Genomic DNA, 18,112 nt, shown 5'->3' on the forward strand with positions numbered 1-18,112 from the left:
CAGGGTCGGCCTCCTCCGGGTTCCATCCACCAGCCAATGCCATCTGGCTACGACCTGGGGGAGGGCCTTCTCTGTTGCAGCTCTGGCCCTCTGGAACGAGCTCCCCGCAGAGATTCGGACCATCACCTCTCTCCTGGCTAAAAGCCGTTAAGACCTGGCAGGCCTGGGGTTGATGAGCTCCCTTCCCCTCTCGACAGGTGTGGTTGTTGGTCATTTTAAATGTTTATTTTGTATTTGCATGTTCCCCTTCCCGTTGGAGTTGTTCGCCGCCGTGAGTCCCTTTCAGAGAATAGGGCGGCATATAAATAAAATGAAACTTCAAACTTTCCAACTCTGTTATTCTGTAGTCACTAAACTCTGTTGTGTTCCAAGTTTTTTTATTCATCAATAATTATAAATCAATACATAAATTTAACATTTATGTATTGAGAACTTCCTAATAGTTTCCAGTCCCACACTAGTAAAATTTGTTAGCTGTGTCAGAGCAATGCTTTGTATCTCTGTGAACCAGGATAGATCCTTATATAGACCAATGTTAGAGATCATTAAATTAGCCTTCTCAAGCTTTACAAACCAAGTGAGAGGAAAGCCAAATCTATAAGCATATGGTATTTGAAACAATGTCAGGATTCTATGTTTAAATTAAAAACAAGCCCAGAGCTGCATCATACAACTCCAGTGTGGCAGATTAGAAAGAATGAAATCCTTCTCACTGGTGCTTTTTTCCTAGGCTGGAGAATAGAATGTGGAAACTGAGTGGAATCATTCCCTGACTTTTATTTATTATTTTATATTAAATCTATATGTCCCCTTTTCTCAACAAATGTCAGCTAATTGTATCTGGACTGTTCAAGAACTCAATTCCTGTCTTCTGAGTCCAGCCCAGAATTTTTAGCCAGCCTGTTATCTGGGAATTCTGGGAGATGTAGTTCTAACGCATAGAAAGCACCATGTTGGGAGGGCTGTTTGAAGCAACCTTTTCAATGGACTGTGAAGGCCTCCTGAGTTGAATGTAACAAAGAGATGGTTGTACCTTATAGCCTCGTTTACGGCAGAAACTGAGGCAAACTTGCACTGTAAGCTTGGTGGAGGTGCCGCTGCTGCCACTTAGTGTTGGGGGAGTGCCAGAATCCAGGAAGCAGCCAACATAACCGGGCACTGAAAGAAACAATGAAAGATGTGGGTAGAAATGTTAAATGTTTATTCAGGAAGGTATCACAATACTACGTAGCTTTAGGACTCTACAAGTATCTTCATTTACCAACCACAGTTGGGATTTGCAACTCTGTAGTTAAGCGCCACAGTCACTAAGCATAAAAGTCATGTGATTGTGCTAAGCCTATGACACGGGTATCAAACTTGCGATGTCATATTGTCATCATGTGACGTATCGCAACTTTCCCCACTTTGCTAAACTGGGGGGGGGGAGTGAGTGATGCATCCGGCCCATGGACCATGAGTTTGATACCCCTGGTCTATGATGTCACTTCTCCTTCAAATCATCATAGTCACTAACTGAAACATCACATGACTGCAACATTCACATTCTCCGTTAATTTTACTTGTTTGAAGGTGATTGTGAAACTCACAAATGGCAACCACTTAACTATGGGACCTTGTATGGCTGTAAATGCAAAGACTGGTTGCAAAGCTGTTTTTCTTTTTCAACTGTCACAGATTCAAATAGTCACTAAACAAGGCAGTCAACAAGTGATGACCACCTGTGACGCAAACTAACCGCCTGATTCACAGCAGCTGCTGTGAATCATGGGAGTTGTAGTCTACCTATCTTGAAGTTGCCAAGGTTGAGAAACAGTGCCATATTGCTTGGGGTGAAAGGGCTCAGGCAGCTGTCTTGAAATGGATTCTCTTCAGATAAAATAGATTTATTGCCAACTTTTGCCTTATGGTTTCTTTGAAATGTTTTCATCCTGTATTGTTTATGTTTTCCTGTATTTATTTTTTCAGGGTCCTTGAATTTTGATTCAAATGTCTCTTCTTGATGTATTGGGTTTACAGTACAGGAGTGGTACGGCTGTATTTTGTTTCTTTCACTTCAAAGTTGCCCTTGCTGATCTTACTTCAAAATCTGAAAAGGGTCAATAGAATAACCACCCTTCCCCACTTTGGAAGACTTCAAAGTTGCCCTTGCTGATCTTACTTCAAAATCTGAAAAGGGTCAATAGAATAACCACCCTTCCCCACTTTGGAAGACTGCCTTTGACTGAAGACCAAGAGTGGATTTTCATCCATACATCTTAGCTCTCCCACAATAAAGATAAAACCACAACACGCAGTTTCTGAGAATTTCATTAAAATGTTAGAGTAGACCAGTGGTTCCCAAATTCTGGGAGTTGAAGTCCACAAGTCTTAAAGTTGCCAAGTTTGGGAACCACTGGAGTAGACCAAACTTTTTCATCCAATGTTGGCTGATTCCCCCACCTCAATGCAAAGTCCAACACTTACTATGGCAGGTTGGGATGTCACAATACTTCCAGTAGATCCCTTCTTCATTCTCTGAGATGTAGCACCAGGGCTGTACATCACCATCCGGATTTCGGCAATAATTGTGACTGCCCAGCCCCCACTCGCCATTGGGATATTTGGCCGTGTTGTAGGCATGTTCTCGTGTCTGGTTCCAGTAAAGGCAAAGCTTCCCAGAGGATCCAGGAGAAGTTCTATTCTGCAGTCCCCGATAATCAGCTCCATTCACCATAAAGCATTCAGATAATTCTGGGGAATAATCAGAGAGAAAAAGAGATGGTGGGGGACACCTTTGCTCCTGCATATTTTATTTTCTATTTGGGTGCATTTCCTCCCCATTCACTGAAGAGCAAAGTCATACAAAGTAAAGATTATTTTGAGGCAAATCATCAACTCTTGAAGATTGCATGGATGTTCTTCAACCTATCAGGTCCAACTCTTAGCAAAGTCAGCAAAGCAATGCCTTATCTTCACACCTAAGCCATATTTGATTGCTGCTTTATGACGAAATCTAAATGTTTGGTCGTTTCCAACCCAAGACATATCTCTCTCTTACAGTCACAACAATCCTCTCTATATCACTTACAACTGATAAACTGGATCGCAATGCATAAAAACTAAAGATACATCAGCCTTTGAAGTGGCATAAGAGTCTGTTTCGATTTTGTTGCAGAAGAGTAACCAGCTATCCCTAGGGAAGCTCTTATACACAAACAAATTTGTCCTCACAGCAACCCAGAGAGCTTTGTTAAACTGAGATATAGTAACCAGCTCAAGGTCATCCAAGGAACTTATGGTAGCCTGCCAGGAAAACAATCCACAGTTCCTCATGGATGAAGAACTTGTGGCTCTCCTGGTATTGCTGAAACTCTAACTCCCAGCCATTGGCCATATCAGCTGGGACTGCTGGGAATTATAGTTCAGCAACATCTAGGCAGCTACCAGTTCCTGGTGAGACGCATATAAACACCCACAAATATATGTACGGATACAAATTACATAATCAAGAAAATGAAGGGCTTTCAATTTTAAAAAAAACCCTAAGTCTTCTGGACTAGTGAATTTGTACTTGGTCAGAGATTAGTGGCCTGTTCATTCAACAAGCTTCAGTCAGTCAATTAAAATATAGCAAATTCACATACCAGTTACTAATTCTTTTTGGTTTTAATCTCAGTTTTTGTGAGTTGATGTGTTGGGCGAATTCAACTTCTTTGATTAATGCATGATTCAGTGCATTGTGTAAACCAGGAAAATTCATGCAGATTAAGTTGTGTGAAGCCAGCTGAAGCTCCCAATTGGCTCAAATCAACAAAACAACATGATTTTAGTAATTATAATTAGAGAGGGAGAGCTGTGGCATGGTAAGACTGGCACAGTGGAAAACTAGTCCTTAGTTTAGTCATTGTCTTGTTTAGTGACTGTCCACAGTTAACAACGGTGATGAAAAAAATAACTTAATGACCATTCCTCATATTTAGGTCTGTAAAGCAAAAGGAAGCTCAAGTAAGTCATTTAGTTACCATTGTCTGGTTGTGATCATTAAACTAAAACGATCACCTGTACTTGATTCAAAAATTCAATCAGGGATAAATTATGCAGGATAGCTGTGACATCTACATAATCATGATTTATAGAATTTTATTTTTAGATGAGGAAGAGATCCCAAACTTTCAAACAATCTTAAAGCTAATCTCTCAGTCCTAGAGGAATCCTGATGGCTGGATTCAACCCTTGATTACTAATTAGTGGAGGAAACTCCCTCTGTTCCTTCACAGAAAGAGCTTCGGTCAAAACAAGTTATAATTTTGGGGAAGAAAATGTGAAAAGATAGTCCTGATTCCCTTTTACCAGTAATTGGGGGATTCGCTTTGGTCAAAAAGTTGAAGGAAACTACATCTTTGAAGGCCTGCAGCTGGAGAAGGGACCTTCTGGGAAATTCACAGAAGACCACCACCAGCTGCCCCTTCTTTCCTTCCCCTCCCAATCCTGAAATGTGGAGCTGGAGAAACATCAGAGCAAGCGTGACAAGACAAGCTTGGAAGAAGAGGGACTCCTCTCAAGGCTGCCTCCAGGGTGGGGGCCAAAAACGAGATTAGAGATGCTAAATGTGTAATCAGTTAAAGCATGTAAGGGCTTTGAAGATTCAAAGGGAAATGGCGGAGGGTGTCCTGTGAGATTTGGCTGGAGGCAAGAGAAACACAGGAGACCCTTTTAGATCTCACATTTGGGAAGAGGAGGGATTGGAGGAGGATCAAAGAGTTCAAAGACACATTTAATCGCCCAAGCCAAGACAGTCAAGTGCGGGCAGAACACAAAGAAAGAATATTGGGTGGGGGGACAGTGAGATGGGCAGAGCCTCTGCTAAACCTCTGACCTCCACCAAGGTCAAAAACGAGTCTTTGTAAACCAAGGATGAACAATATTTGGGGAGGAGGGGTGAGTCACATTTGGTCTTTGAACAGAGTTACAGGTGGGGATAGATTCCCCAGAGATGGTAGAGACTACATAATGAACTGGGCAAAGCCAAGACAGAATTAAATTCAATTGGATTAAAATGGAATTGATGTATTTACACGCAGATGATAGGATTATTCCTATGTATTTAATTTTCCTGTTTAGGCTTATCGTTTATCTTTATTTGTTGATTGGTGTCATCTCCCTTCTTGTCTTCCTAAAGAGGTTTAGAATTGTCTACCTCAAAACCTAATTAATGTTATTAAAACAAATATACATGCAACTAAGGACACATGTTCAAGTATTTAACACTACAGGTGATCCTTGACTTACGACCACCATAAGAACCAGAAAATGTGTTAAACAGTGCAGTTGTTGAGTGAGACATCACATGCCCACACCTGATTTTTTTTTCCCTATGGTCACTAAGCCAGACATCACTTGTCTGCAACTTGTGATTTTTGCTAAGAGTTTCTCCATTGAGTTTGCTTGTCCATAGCCAACTGGGAAGGTTAGAAATAGTGATTACATGAATGCAGGATATTGTAACCACCATAAATTTGCAAGTTGCCAAGTATCCAAATCACAATCACATAATCACTGGGATGCTACAACAATCATAAGTGTGAGGAATGATCAGGTCACTTTTTTAAGGACTACCTATATTAATTCATTAAGAATTAGAAATTGTAGAAGGGCTCCGAGTAGTTCAACCAAGGCTTTTAGGGTTGATGGGTGATCATAGGATCCCTTAGTAAGCACCTTGTCCCACTGTGGAGTGACAGTGTTTCCTGCTCACATCAGAAGCACTAATCCCAGGGGAAAGATTTGTCTTTCTAGGCCAGTGGTTCTCAATCCTGGCCCATTTAAGATGTGTGGACTTCAACTCTCAGAATGCTAGCTGGAGAATTCTGGGAGTGAAGTCCACAGGTTGAGAATTACTACTCTAGGCAGCTGATTGAAGTGATAGAAATGTGAAAATGATGGGAGGAATGCACCACATCAGGTTGCAAGTTAGTATGTCATTTCTAAATGCATATAAAACAAAACACACAAAACCTATACTTCCTTTCGCCCAAGTAAAAACTGACATATCAAGAAAAAAAGTTCTAGCCCAGCCCAGCCCAGCCCAGCCCTGGCTTTGCTTGTATTCTCTTTCAAAGTCATACAAGCATATTCCTCACTGCATTCATATGTGTCTACATACCAAGAACCTCCACAAGTTAGTTCTGTCATCCAGAGTCTGAAGTATATGCTTTGTACAAATATTGGAACCCTGCCACTTATTTCCATTACAGCTTTAGGCAAAGAAACTAGCATTCTGGATCAGAAGAGGCATCTGAGACAGAAAACCAAGCCCAGTGGCCCCTGCCATTTTGAAGATTGCCCTGGCATTGAACTGCCCCACAAGGGGTGCAAAGGCAAAATGCTGTCTCAGAATAGCACTTCAAGGAAGCAAAAGGATCATAGGCAGCCATAAGGGCAATTTGCACAACCGTGTATATCTGCTGAAAAAGTAGGAGCAAAAACATTCGTCTGTGCTACTTGGCACGGCACGAAGTAGGTTGCAGAAGTGGCAGAAGGCCGTTTTCCTTGCAGAATCCAATCTGTAGTTCTCCCCCCACACACTTTTTTTTTTTGTTTTTATTCTGGAAAAATGGCACAGATTCAGCAAGTGATCCTTCAGTCTAAATAATGCCGAATGCCGGGTGGTAGAACTCACAAGAGTGAACAAAGGGGGAAGGGAGGCTGCGTTCTGGGCTGGCAAGGAGATCAGACATCCAGCGGGTGCCCCTCACCCCCGCCAAGAACTTGAGAGCGTTGGCCCCCAGCCTGCCTTGTTTTATCCCAGACATAGTAACGTCCTTCCACAGCTGGGAATAACCCATGACTTGTGCTTCTCTTCACTTGCCTCCTGCCATCAATCCATCCAGCCGCCCACCTTCCAAGCCCAAACCTCTCCTGGTGTAACCAGATGCCTTTCCAACCATCAGACATAAGCCCCAGGGGGATGGGACCCACCTGTTGTTGGAGATGGAAATAGCTGGGAACATAATAAACAGGTGGTCAATATGAAGCAAGAGGACTAGGCTAGACTAGGAAGGGGAGGGTAGCAAAGTGAGCTCTTCCTGGGAGGATGTGGAAGCCCACAGAGGCCGGAGACTGGATGTCTAGCAGGTGGCGGGTGTTGGCAGCTGGTCCTTTAGAAGATGCTTATGACCAGTGGGGTGCTATCTGGGGGGCACGAATGTGAGATGGCCCTGGGGAGGTGAGGGAGGGGGAGTAAAAATCAGGAGTGAAGCATTAGACAAATGCTACAGGAGGCCTCGGTGTTACCGCACTGTTGAATTGCTGAAGAATTGCGACATGAACGCACACAGGCGGGCCGGGAGGCTCATAGCTCTGTTTCAACAAACGTGGGATTAGCTATTTTGGTACCATTGTGGAAAGCTTCCTCCTGCTGGGGTTGCAGCTGTCGAAAGACCAACAGGCTGTGGAGAAAGGACGACAAATAGGACAGGCAAGAATGTCAGAAATTTCTGTAATGCCTTTCTTTAAAAAGAAATCAAGGGTATATTCACACCTTTATTCTGTATCTCTGGGACTTGCATCTGTGTTCCGGATACTCTAGAGATCCTTGGGATACTTACCAGGCCCCCTTAGTGAGAATAGCAGTCACATTAGATCAGCTGCTTTGGGTGTTGTCCCCAAATTCGGGTCTTAGCCTGGCGCCGAAGCCAATGAAGAAAACCAGACGCGAAGTGCAGGGTTGATTTCCTTTTATTGAAGTGCTTCCGAAAAAGGGGTCCCAGCCATCCAAATGCCAGGATCCAGAAACAAGGATTGAACGAACTTTTATACAGTTTTTCAAGGTGGGATAAAGAAACATTGTCTAATAGGCTTTTTGAAAATTATCTAAAAGGTCATATATTGGTTCCACACCATCTCTATTTCTAAATCTTAACTAATAAACACTTCAAAAGTTATCTAACAAGTATTCTGTGGCCTCTACTTCAACCATATTCCTAAAAATTAATTAATAGGCATCCCAGAAGATTTTGAGTAACTCGTCTATTGCAGAGTTCCCCAAGTTTGGCAGCCCGGAGCAGAGGGGGAGGGAGGAGAGACAGGATGGTTTTGTGAGGGGGCAGAGCCGTGCATGCATGCGCATGAGCACATGTTGCTCGTATGAATGGGGCAGAGAATGCCCATGACCGTCACATAAGTGGGGCCGCGAGTGTCTGTTATGCTCATGCAAGTGGGACCATGAGTGCCCATAACACTAGTGCAAGTGAAACCACAAGCACCCATGATGCTAACACGAGTGGCACCACGAGTGTCTGTGATGCTCACACGAGTGGCGCCCTGAGTGACTGAGGTGCTCATGTGAGTGGGTCTATGTCTGCTCATGCACCAACCGGCTGCCCGCGGGGCCCGATGGCAAATAGGCCACGACCCAGTAGTGGGCAATAGCCCATAGACTGTGAACCTCTGTTCTATTGGCTGTCTTATCCCTATTCCTTATCTTAGCAATGCCTTGTATGATTTGTCTGACAGTCAGCTCCTGTTTTCTACTATGAAAGGGGCCCCACCTGTCCACTCTCCCTCTTCCATTATTTTTGTTATGTAGGCTTTGCAAATACGCATCTCCTCCCTTCTTTCTGAGTTCCTGCCATAACCTTGCATTTTTACAGCAAATGGCCCTACAGCAAATGGCCCATCGTTTGCGACAGCTGCTCCACCCCCGGGATCTTCCCCTTCCCCATCAAGCAGGCCGAGGGAGGACCGGAGATGTTTTGGGGCCATCATTCACATGTTCACACAGTTCACAAAGAACTGGGTATGTCTAGTTTAATGAAAAGAAGGACTAGGGGAGTCATGGTAGCAGTGTTCCGATATCTCAGGGGTTGCCACAAAGAAGAGGGAGTCAAACTATTCTCCAAGGCACCTGAGGGTAGAACAAGAAGCAATGGGTGGAAACTAACCAAGGAGAGAAGCAACTTAGAACTGAGGAGAAATTTCCTGACAGTTAGAACAATTAATCAGTGGAACAGCTTGCCTCCAGAAGTTGTGAATGTCCCAACACTGGAAGTCTTTAAGAAGGTGTTGGATAGCCATTTGTCTGGAACGGTATAGGGTTTCCTGCCTAGGCAGGGGGTTGGACTAGAAGACCTCCAAGGTCCCTTCCAACTCTGCTATTGTATTTTATTGTATTAAGTAGCCAAGTGTAAAGGGAACATGTTAGAGAAGCGCCATTGCTTTGGATTTCAGTCTATCTCTCTGTTTTTCTAGCTGCATCATTCTCTTTTCAATTCAAAGATAGCGAGATGGAAGTGAGATGGAAAAGGAATGGAGAATGGATTGGAGAGGTAGCAAGGCCCAGAAATCCTGAAGGGCTTGGGGTTCCCCTTCTTTAGTACCATTTATATAGTTAAGTAAAACTATCTACACTCTCTGCTCCTCATTGTACATGTCAGTGACAAAAATTGTGAAGGGATCTGGGTTTATTGCGACTGCCACATCCAGTTTGGCCTTCAGGGCCCAGAGTCAACAATGGTGCTGTCAAAAAAATCCTTAGGGCAGCCTCCCTGATTCACTCAAAGGATCTGTGGCAGGTAGTCTGTGGGGGATTTGGAAACAATATGAACCCTGAGAAACCTGAGACAATTAAAAAAATTGAAATAGAAACAAAAGTGATGTACTTCTTGATGCTTCGTGTACAAATGTGAACATTAAAAAAGCTCAAATGAGAGGTAGGTAAGGAAAGAATAAGGATATGAGGAGAAAAGAAGGAACAGTTTTCTACCTTGCCATTTATAACTCTTCCATGATACCCCATCCCGCTCCTCTTTACACCTAATTTTCCATCTCCCCACTTCCCAAAATATCAGTATAAACCAGACACTTTGGAGAAAGGAGTTCCCCTCTTGGTTTTTGTTGCTTTAATTGTATGATAAGCGTTAAGAAGCCTCTGCATATATTTAGGTATATTTAAGTATGCATATATAAATATATATAAGAACTGATGGCAGACCAAGGCTGTCTGTTCTGACCTAGGCTTCCCAAGAGCATGAAGCAAACTCCTTGTCCTGACAAAAACCCATTTTATTAATTGACTGTGAATTCTGCTCATTCACATCCAGCAAAGCCTTTCAAGGGAGGATTTACAGTCACAGACTTTATCTGGCTTGGAGAGCTGACATATATGCAATATATGCAAAACTTGGCAAGGAGTCTCAGAGAGTCACAAACCAAGTAAGCGAACTAATTGTCTCCTGCAAACTCCACTCCCCTTTCGCTCTTCCTTTATTTCCTCTGGGAAGGCCCTTACTCCAGAGTCAACCCCTCTTTCTTTAGCTGATCCCTTCATCTGGCAACTCTGTGCATGCGAACACTGGGAAAGACTCCAGCTGTTCATCTGCCTCACTGATATCTGACTCTGAAGGCAGCTGATAACTGGCATACGGCTCTGGCCCCCTCTCTGCCTCCGACACAGAGCCCTCATCAGATCCTTCCCCAGACTCCAGGACTGGCCCATGTTCCTCTTCAACCTCCTCACTATCCGAATCTGCTGCCAGCTCCGCTTGCGGGCCACAACACAGTCATAGAATGGATCCCACTTGATAAAAAGCTTCTGTGAAAGAGACTTAAAACAAAATGGATTGAATATAACAGAAGTATTGTGGACCCAAAAAAAGCTGAGGATTGTATTGATTGAAAACATGCAGAAGAGGCCTTCATCCTGCAGTGGAAAGACAATGGCTAAATGATGGTGATGATGATGATGACAACAATGATGATGATACTTACACACTTTCACACAAATATCATCTGTCAGAGTAAGCTGTAGTTCAGCATTTGCCATAATGTCATTACTGATAAAATCAGTGCTGTTATGTCTCTGTTCAATGACATTAAGTGGTATTTTTCTAAATATTTCAGGATAATAATTCCTGTGCATAATTTTGAAACCGTTACCAAGGGATCAATAAAAGCATAGAAGAGATAAAAAGTGGGATGATTTTTTGATTTCCAGCACATACCATTTACATGCATGTTATTGGGCTGCTATACCTCAGGCAGCCATAAAATGAAGATCACTTTTTTAAAATTGCCTTTTCCTTCTATTTTTTTCCCACCAACCAGATGCCCTCTTTGCTTGCAACCAGCACAATTCAGTATGGATGCAAAGTCATTTATTGCTGCAAATTAAATAAATATACCAAGCAGCAGTGTTCCTTAATCTAATGCTCTCCAGCAGCGTTAGAAATCTAATATCCCATCATCCTACCCTATTTTAGGGGTGGTGGGGAGATTAACCAATTAAAGTGAAAAGCTGAAGAAAAGCATGACCTTTTTAAACAGGGAATGTACAAGCTCCATAAAAATTCAGTTAAAATATTCAGCGCTTTGAAAAGACAGTTAAGAAGAGAATTGAGAAACAGAGGAGAATCACTAGATTTGGAAAGTAAGTCCTTTGAAGGAGGAAAGAGAGAGCTGAGTATATTTAACCCTAAGAAGAGAAGATTGAGCAAACACATGGCAATAGTCTTAAATTTCTGAAGGATTATCACATATAAAGTGGAGCTAAGTTCCCAGTTGTAGTTCAGAGACCTGGACTGGAAGCCATGGGTAGGAAAAGAAAAATGCAAGGAAATGTCTGCTTCTGGCTAACTTCTTAGAAGTCATTTCCTAATGGTCGTCATCTATTCACAATGGCCTTGGCAGTTTCTTCTGCTGTAGGGCATGGAGCAGCTATTGTCTGGGCTGATGTCATATTGTGGTACATCACATCTGGAGGGCACCAGGTTCAGAAGCTGATGTCCCTTCCAGCTTTTCAACATTTCACAAATGGGCCCCAGAAACCTGCCAGCATGATGCACTGATCAGAGGAGATCCAGGCAACATTTCCATGCTCAGCTATATTACACACTAAATGACCTTGTGCTAATTGCTGTCTCTCTGATTGACTTGCCTGCCAGAGGAATGGCGGGGAGGAAGTGGGAGGCGGCAGGGAGGAAAACCCTATTTGCTGCCTTGAACGTCTCTGGGAAAAGGTGGGATAGAAACAGAACTCAAGTTTCCCTACCATGAACCGATGCTCGAACACATCTGTTACACATTGCTGAATTTTCTATCCTGCCTGGTCTTCATTTAGCCTGCAATACTGTAGTCTGTCCGCCCTTGATTTAAACAGAGTGCACATTTTTTTTTCCAGTTGAAGAGTTCCTTGAAAAACCTAATTCAGAGTAAGCCTTCCCAGCCACGGTCTTTGCAGGGCTGGGGCTACGGGTCCCCTCGTGTTTGTGCATTTGTATGTGGAAACAAAGACATACAACCCCTTGCTGAGACCTAATTTGTAGCTGACTGGAGGAGGAAACTGAACTTGGAAAGACTGACAGCTGCAGCCTACTGCGTGTACGTCGGAAAGAAGGGTAGACTGCAGCTCTGGCGTCAGAATAATGGGTTTTACAAGTATAGGAACGTCTCTAGTTTACTTGTGAGAAACTGAAAGGTGTGCGCTTTTGATACAAGCCCTTTGGCTTAAGCCTTTTGGCAGGAGTTCTTGCTCATAAATTAATAAATCCTGGCTTAGCCAAAATCCACACAACAGCATAATGAAATGACTGGGTATTCCTACGGCAAGATGTGAGAATGCCGCTAATTCAGATAACTCTTTAATTTTGGAGCGTGGATTATGTACTAAGGTCACGCCTCTGCGTTCTACACTCTTAACTACTCTGCATTCCACAAAACTGGAAAATTGCCTTATTGTTTTCTTTTGTGTCTCTCTTCCTGAGTCTCATCTTTGAACAGGTTTCCAAAATGAAATTCAGCAGGTAATTAAGGCAACTGTATTTTCAGGGACAGTGAGACTTGCAGAGGCATTATTAAAGATCGTACCCAGGAGATTAAAAACTAAAAAAGTCAAAATAGCGTCGGGCCATTCTGAAAATTGTCTGGAACAAAAGGAAGCAAACAAACTTGTCTAACTGCCTCTGTGACCACAGTGCCCCCTTAAGGAGCCCGAAGCTTCAAAACTGGCTTTTTCTGCCTTATTGTTCAGAACATAGAAAAACAGAAAGAAGCTACTTTGAAAGAGACTAACTGGCATTTCCTGTTACAAAAGAAATTATAATTGATTCAAGCAAAACAACAAAGAGAAAATGGAGTATTTCATGATCTGCAACCATCAGAGTTGTCAACACTAATAACCCCACCTTTGCTAACTGCACCAAAGGCCAGAGGTTCAACAGGTGATCTACTACAGCTTCAGTGCAGGTATTCATATATCATCTGCTGAATTGCTGCTTTACCCTGAACATGTCAATGTACGAGAGCATAAACAGCAGAGGAGGTTTCAGGAAAAGTTGGATAACATGATAGGTAAAACCTTCTTTCTCCAACAGGTAAACTCTGGGTAAATTAAATGTTCCAACTTCCCCCCAAAAGCCCCAACAAGCTGAATGCCCCATCATTTTCTTTTAATAGATTAAGAGAAACTCAAAAAGAATGAATGGGTGTTCCCAAGTCATTTAATGGATGTGCTCTAGATTTAATCAAGCCAACAAAAAAGCTGTGGTGGTTGCATTCACATAACATGCTAAACTGAACAATGACAAATGGGTGGAGAAATATTGATGGTGATGTAGGGGTAAGGGCAAAATAAAAGTGGATTGGTGGGGAGGGACCAAAGAAGAGTGGGTAGAGCCCAAAACTAACAGTGGCTGGAGACAGTGAGTAGAGTTTGAAAAACTGGAAGACTTAATCTCACTTCTCTTCTTTGTGTCTCCCCATCCTTTCCATTGCCGTTCTGATTTTGGCATCTCTCTTTGGCTGTTTCTGTGCTTCTCAAGGCACACATTTCCCTATCCAAGTGACATCTAACTACTCTGAAGGAGGCCCAAGATGGGAAGAAGAAAAATGGAAGAGTTGTTCATCTTCTTGGATGAGTCTTCCATTCCTCAACCATCTTAAAAGCCCTATTCTGAACCTCTCCGAATAATGGCACCCACCAAGCACACCTGCGCATGGATCAACCATACCACCCAAGAGTTTCCACACCACTTGTCCACGAAAGAGAACAAAGAGCCCCCAAACAGAGGAATAAGTAGAGATGTAGGATGACTTCAGGAAAGTATTACATTAAAGGCACTGAAGGACAGCCAAGGTATGTTTGGGGGGGAGGGGAAAGGGGGAGAATATTGGCAGCCTTAGTAACTGTCAGATCTCAAGGATTAATATCCAGCTCCATGATATAAGTCCTTGCCTGGCTGGGAAAGTAGCCAGACATCTTTCCCTCTCCCTGGGAGATACAATTAAAGGAGGTGTGGAATAGAAATGTCTTCTTGCTGCATACCTGGACAGCATTTGTTATTTGGTCTTCAGCCCAGAACATATCTATATTGGCTGGGTTGTGAATATATGAAGCCGTCTCATGCGGAGATGAACTGGTCCTCTGAGGCAAGGGCAGCCTGCTCTGCCAGAAGGCCATCTCCAGAGGATAAAATAGAGATGCTTTCCTTCACCTGCTGTAATTGGATTTTTCCAATGGAATCCAGCCTCTAGCATGCCAAGCAGGTACTTTAGCACACTGCCACGATCCCTTCCCAAAGAGAAGCTCACTCTGGAATGTGTGCAAGAACACCACTGAATATGTACAAAAGTGCATGATGGATACAAAGTGCACATGGGAGGGATCACAATCCTGGTTAGGTTCTTTCAACATCAAGGGTCAGATTTCCCACTTAAATTGCACAGTGGTAGTGACTTTGTTTTATTTATTTACACCCTGCCTTTATATTTTTTATAAATAACTCAAGGTGGGGAACATACCTAATACTCACTCCTTCCTTCTCCTATTTTCTCCAAAACAACCTGAGGTGGGCTGGGCTGAGAGAGAGAGAGAGAGAGAGAGAGTGGCCAGAAGGCACCCAGTTCAGTCTCCTGGTTTCTAGCCTGGAGCCTTAACCACTACACCAAACTAACTCTAGTGATGATGGATACAAACACACCTTTCACTAGGCTATTCCTCCCATTTAATTACTTTAATTAATCCACCATACGTCTGGAACTCTCTGCAGTTCCTTGCATCCAATTTCAGCTTTCCCCAATCTGGAGTTTTTCCTTGAGGGTTTAACAACCCCCACCATCCCAAACCGGTATGTCAATCGCTTGAGATGAGTGGGAGCTGTAATACAACATATCCCAAAAGGCACCAGCCTGTGTAAAGCAGTCCTGACTAAAGCTAAAAACACGGAGCTGTTTCCCCAGAACTGCTCTTCTCCGTCTCTCTCCAGTTTGGGGCGGCGTCCTGTCCCTCATTCTTCATCCAGTGCTGTGAGTGCTGAAAACAAAAGCCTGATGAAGATCACAAACCCCCAGTTTCTCCTTGCTGGAGAAACTACCCTGGCAGAGATCCTGCCCTCACCCCCTGCAGCCCTTCTGAGCTGAAGCATCCTCTGCCCCTCCAGATGTGCTTGAGTGGAGTCGATAAACCCTATCAACACCCATTTTCAATAGACAGCAAGCAATTCCCATTGCTACTCTTACAGCCAGCCCCACCCCCCCCACCCCCCAAAGCTTTGCCATACCTCAAATAACCATCTTTGCAAATAACTGAAAAAGGGATCAGCTTGTTTGGAGAGGAGAAAAAGGAAGAACTGGGAAAACCGCCACTGAAGCTGCTATCATTCTAGTAGCATGGGAATGTTTTGGGGGTGTAGGTGAGGCTCATCCCTTCCTGCCACCACAGTCTTTTTCTCAATAATCAATAGTCTTGCCCAACCCTCTCCAGTCACTTGGGATCCCCATTTCACAGAACTCCTGGACTCCAGTCAAGCACATCTGGAAGGCCAGAGGATGCTTCAGCTCAGAAGGGCTGCAGGGGGAGAGGGCAGGGTCTCTGCCAGGGTATTCTCTTCCCATCCCACTACCATCCGTGCTGCCGTGTTTGTGGTCCAGCAGCTGTCTGGTCTGCCAGGGTGAGGGAGAAATTGGTGAGGCTCATCTGTCTGCAGTTGGGCAGGACAGGTGGTCCAGACGGGGTGCTTCTGAGGCCGAGGGCTCCTCGGGCCAAGCAGAGGCACCAAGTGAAAGAGGCAGGAGCGTCCTCCCAGGCCAAAAGCAGAGGGAAAGTTTACCCACACCACTTAAGTGGCTCGCCTTCTTCTCTTCCCAGTCTCTGGCGTGTCCACAGGCTACGGCTGTGTTCCAGCTGTCACTTTCTGCATCTTGTGTGGCTAACACTCTCACAACAAGCTCCACAGGCACATGTGGAGTAAATAGATGCATGTTCGCACAACAACTTAGTTCTGGAGCGATTCCATTTGGGAGGGGGTGCCACAACCCTGTAAGCCAGGAGCAGACAAACCAAGCTCAAAACTAAACCAGCTGGGCACCTTTGCAAATGCTGCTGGTAGATCTTCAATTGATAAGAAGATGTGTGAATGCTGCCTGCATGTGAGACGGAGGGCATGTTTGCTCAGCTCTCTATCAAACCTGGTGCTCAATCTTGTGATTCTAGAACTCCCATGATGCTGGTAGGGAGTGCATGGAAAGACGATGGCCACTGTGATTGGGGATGATGGGCTTTGTAGTCTGAATTGCCTGGGTAACACGGGTTTAGGAAAGGAGAGATGGCCAAGTCAGGATGTCTGCTCCTCATCCCCGGCCAAACTCTTTGTCCCACCTCCCAGGTTTTAAGTCCTGGGTCTTATGGACCCCACTCCCAACCTCATCCTCCCAGTTCACTTACCTGCTTTCTGCAGAGTCCAGGACCGTTGAAGGAGCACCAGCAGGAAACCAACGACTTCCCAGGGCATCTCTGGACAGTGTCACCCCTGCTCTGGGCATCAAGGCTGCCCCGCAGCTGGAGGGTGTGGGAACCGCCAGGATCCCAACTGACAGCTAGAGCTGACAATTGGGGTTGCAAAACCCTCTCTGAAATGTCACCGCGAGGGCCAAGAGAGGAGGGATCAAGGGGTCATATGGATCAGTGGGCAATGTTTGCCATGGTCCCCAGGACCTGATTTCAGGGTAGGGTTTTTTGTTTGTTTGTTTGTTGTTGTTGTTTGCAACTATGATCTTCCTCTGGGTTTCTAGAGCCTCGGAGGCTGCTTTCTCCCGATCTGAAGGAGCAGCCGTCGACGCGCACCTGGAGTTTTAACTCGGGAGTCAGGAGCCCAAGAGGCGCCCTCCCAACGCAGCCACAGATTAGGCTCGTCTTCCCGGAGACATTTGGGATTTCTCCGGGTCGGAGATCATTCTGGCGGCGGGATTGAAGAAGCGCCTCGGAGACGGGATTGCGCCTCGCCCTTCTCGGCTTCGCTCCCAAACTTCAGATCTCGAATCGGCTGGGTCTCCTCCTGCCAGAAACGGGATGCTTAGGGATGGTTCCCGGTCTCTTTCTCTCCGCCTCCTTTCCCCGCCTCTCTTGGCTTCCGACCAATCCCTCCTGCTCCCCTCTCGCTCCTGGGATAAAATCCGGATATCTCCGGACCCTCCCCTCTTCAGACCGGTCAGGCCCAGTTCCCGCCAGGTGTCATCCTCAGGTGGCTTCTTCTATCCCTCGAGGAATGTCGTTCGGCGTCTAATGGACTGTGGCGCCCAGAGCGATCCTGCCAGCCGCAGCCGCCTGCGGAGCCGGCGGATCCCCGAAGAACTAAATACGAGGGGAGTAAGAGCCGTGGCGCTTGTTTACATCGGTCGGGTGACGCAGCTCGGGCAACCCGAGTTGTGGTCCTCTCGGCTGGGCAGCGGAGAGGTCGGGCCCTTCAGTTAGCCGTCCTAAAGCAAGACGACCACCTGTCGCAGGCGCGCGCCCCGGCTCGACGACGCTTGGCCAGACGGCTCCGTTCTCGGGCGCCGCAGCTATCGCTGCTGCTGCTTCCTCCGCCGCCTTGCTCCGTTCCCCCAGCCCGCTCCCCTGGCAGCCAGAGGCAGAAGGGAAGGCGGCTCCCCCGCCATCCCCACCCCACTCCCAGCAGATCTCCCCGCCCTGGCCGGCGGCCGCCCCTGGGACGTCCCATCCCGGAGAGGGAGGGCCGAGGGAGGGGAGGGAGAAGAAGCGGCTCTTCGGCGGCGTCGGTTTTGCAAGCGAGTCGCTGCCTTTTCTCAGCGTTGCGCGCAGCCTTGGAAATCCGAGACGGGGCGGAGCCAAGGAAGGAGGCGG

General features: G+C 45.3%; 1 protein-coding gene across 2 annotated transcripts in view; it reads right to left on the reverse strand.

Annotated features, from left to right (window-relative positions):
- KREMEN2 (kringle containing transmembrane protein 2) overlaps positions 1 to 17,856 on the reverse strand; it is a 45,758-nt gene extending 27,902 nt beyond the window's left edge. For both annotated transcript variants that reach the window (XR_004257021.1, XM_032238152.1), the window contains exons 1-3: positions 16,697 to 17,856; positions 2,467 to 2,733; positions 1,034 to 1,158 (exon numbers count right to left, since the gene is read on the reverse strand). Coding sequence is in view for 1 of the 2 variants with exons in the window: in XM_032238152.1 (XP_032094043.1) it covers positions 1,034 to 1,158; positions 2,467 to 2,733; positions 16,697 to 16,763 (459 nt within the window). In the remaining variant the exon portion in view is untranslated. The remainder of the gene's footprint in view (positions 1 to 1,033; positions 1,159 to 2,466; positions 2,734 to 16,696) is intronic.
- Between the last annotated feature and the right edge of the window lie 256 nt (positions 17,857 to 18,112).

Source organism: Thamnophis elegans, chromosome Z (assembly GCF_009769535.1).
Source record: "Thamnophis elegans isolate rThaEle1 chromosome Z, rThaEle1.pri, whole genome shotgun sequence".
Classification (NCBI taxonomy): domain Eukaryota; kingdom Metazoa; phylum Chordata; class Lepidosauria; order Squamata; family Colubridae; genus Thamnophis; species Thamnophis elegans.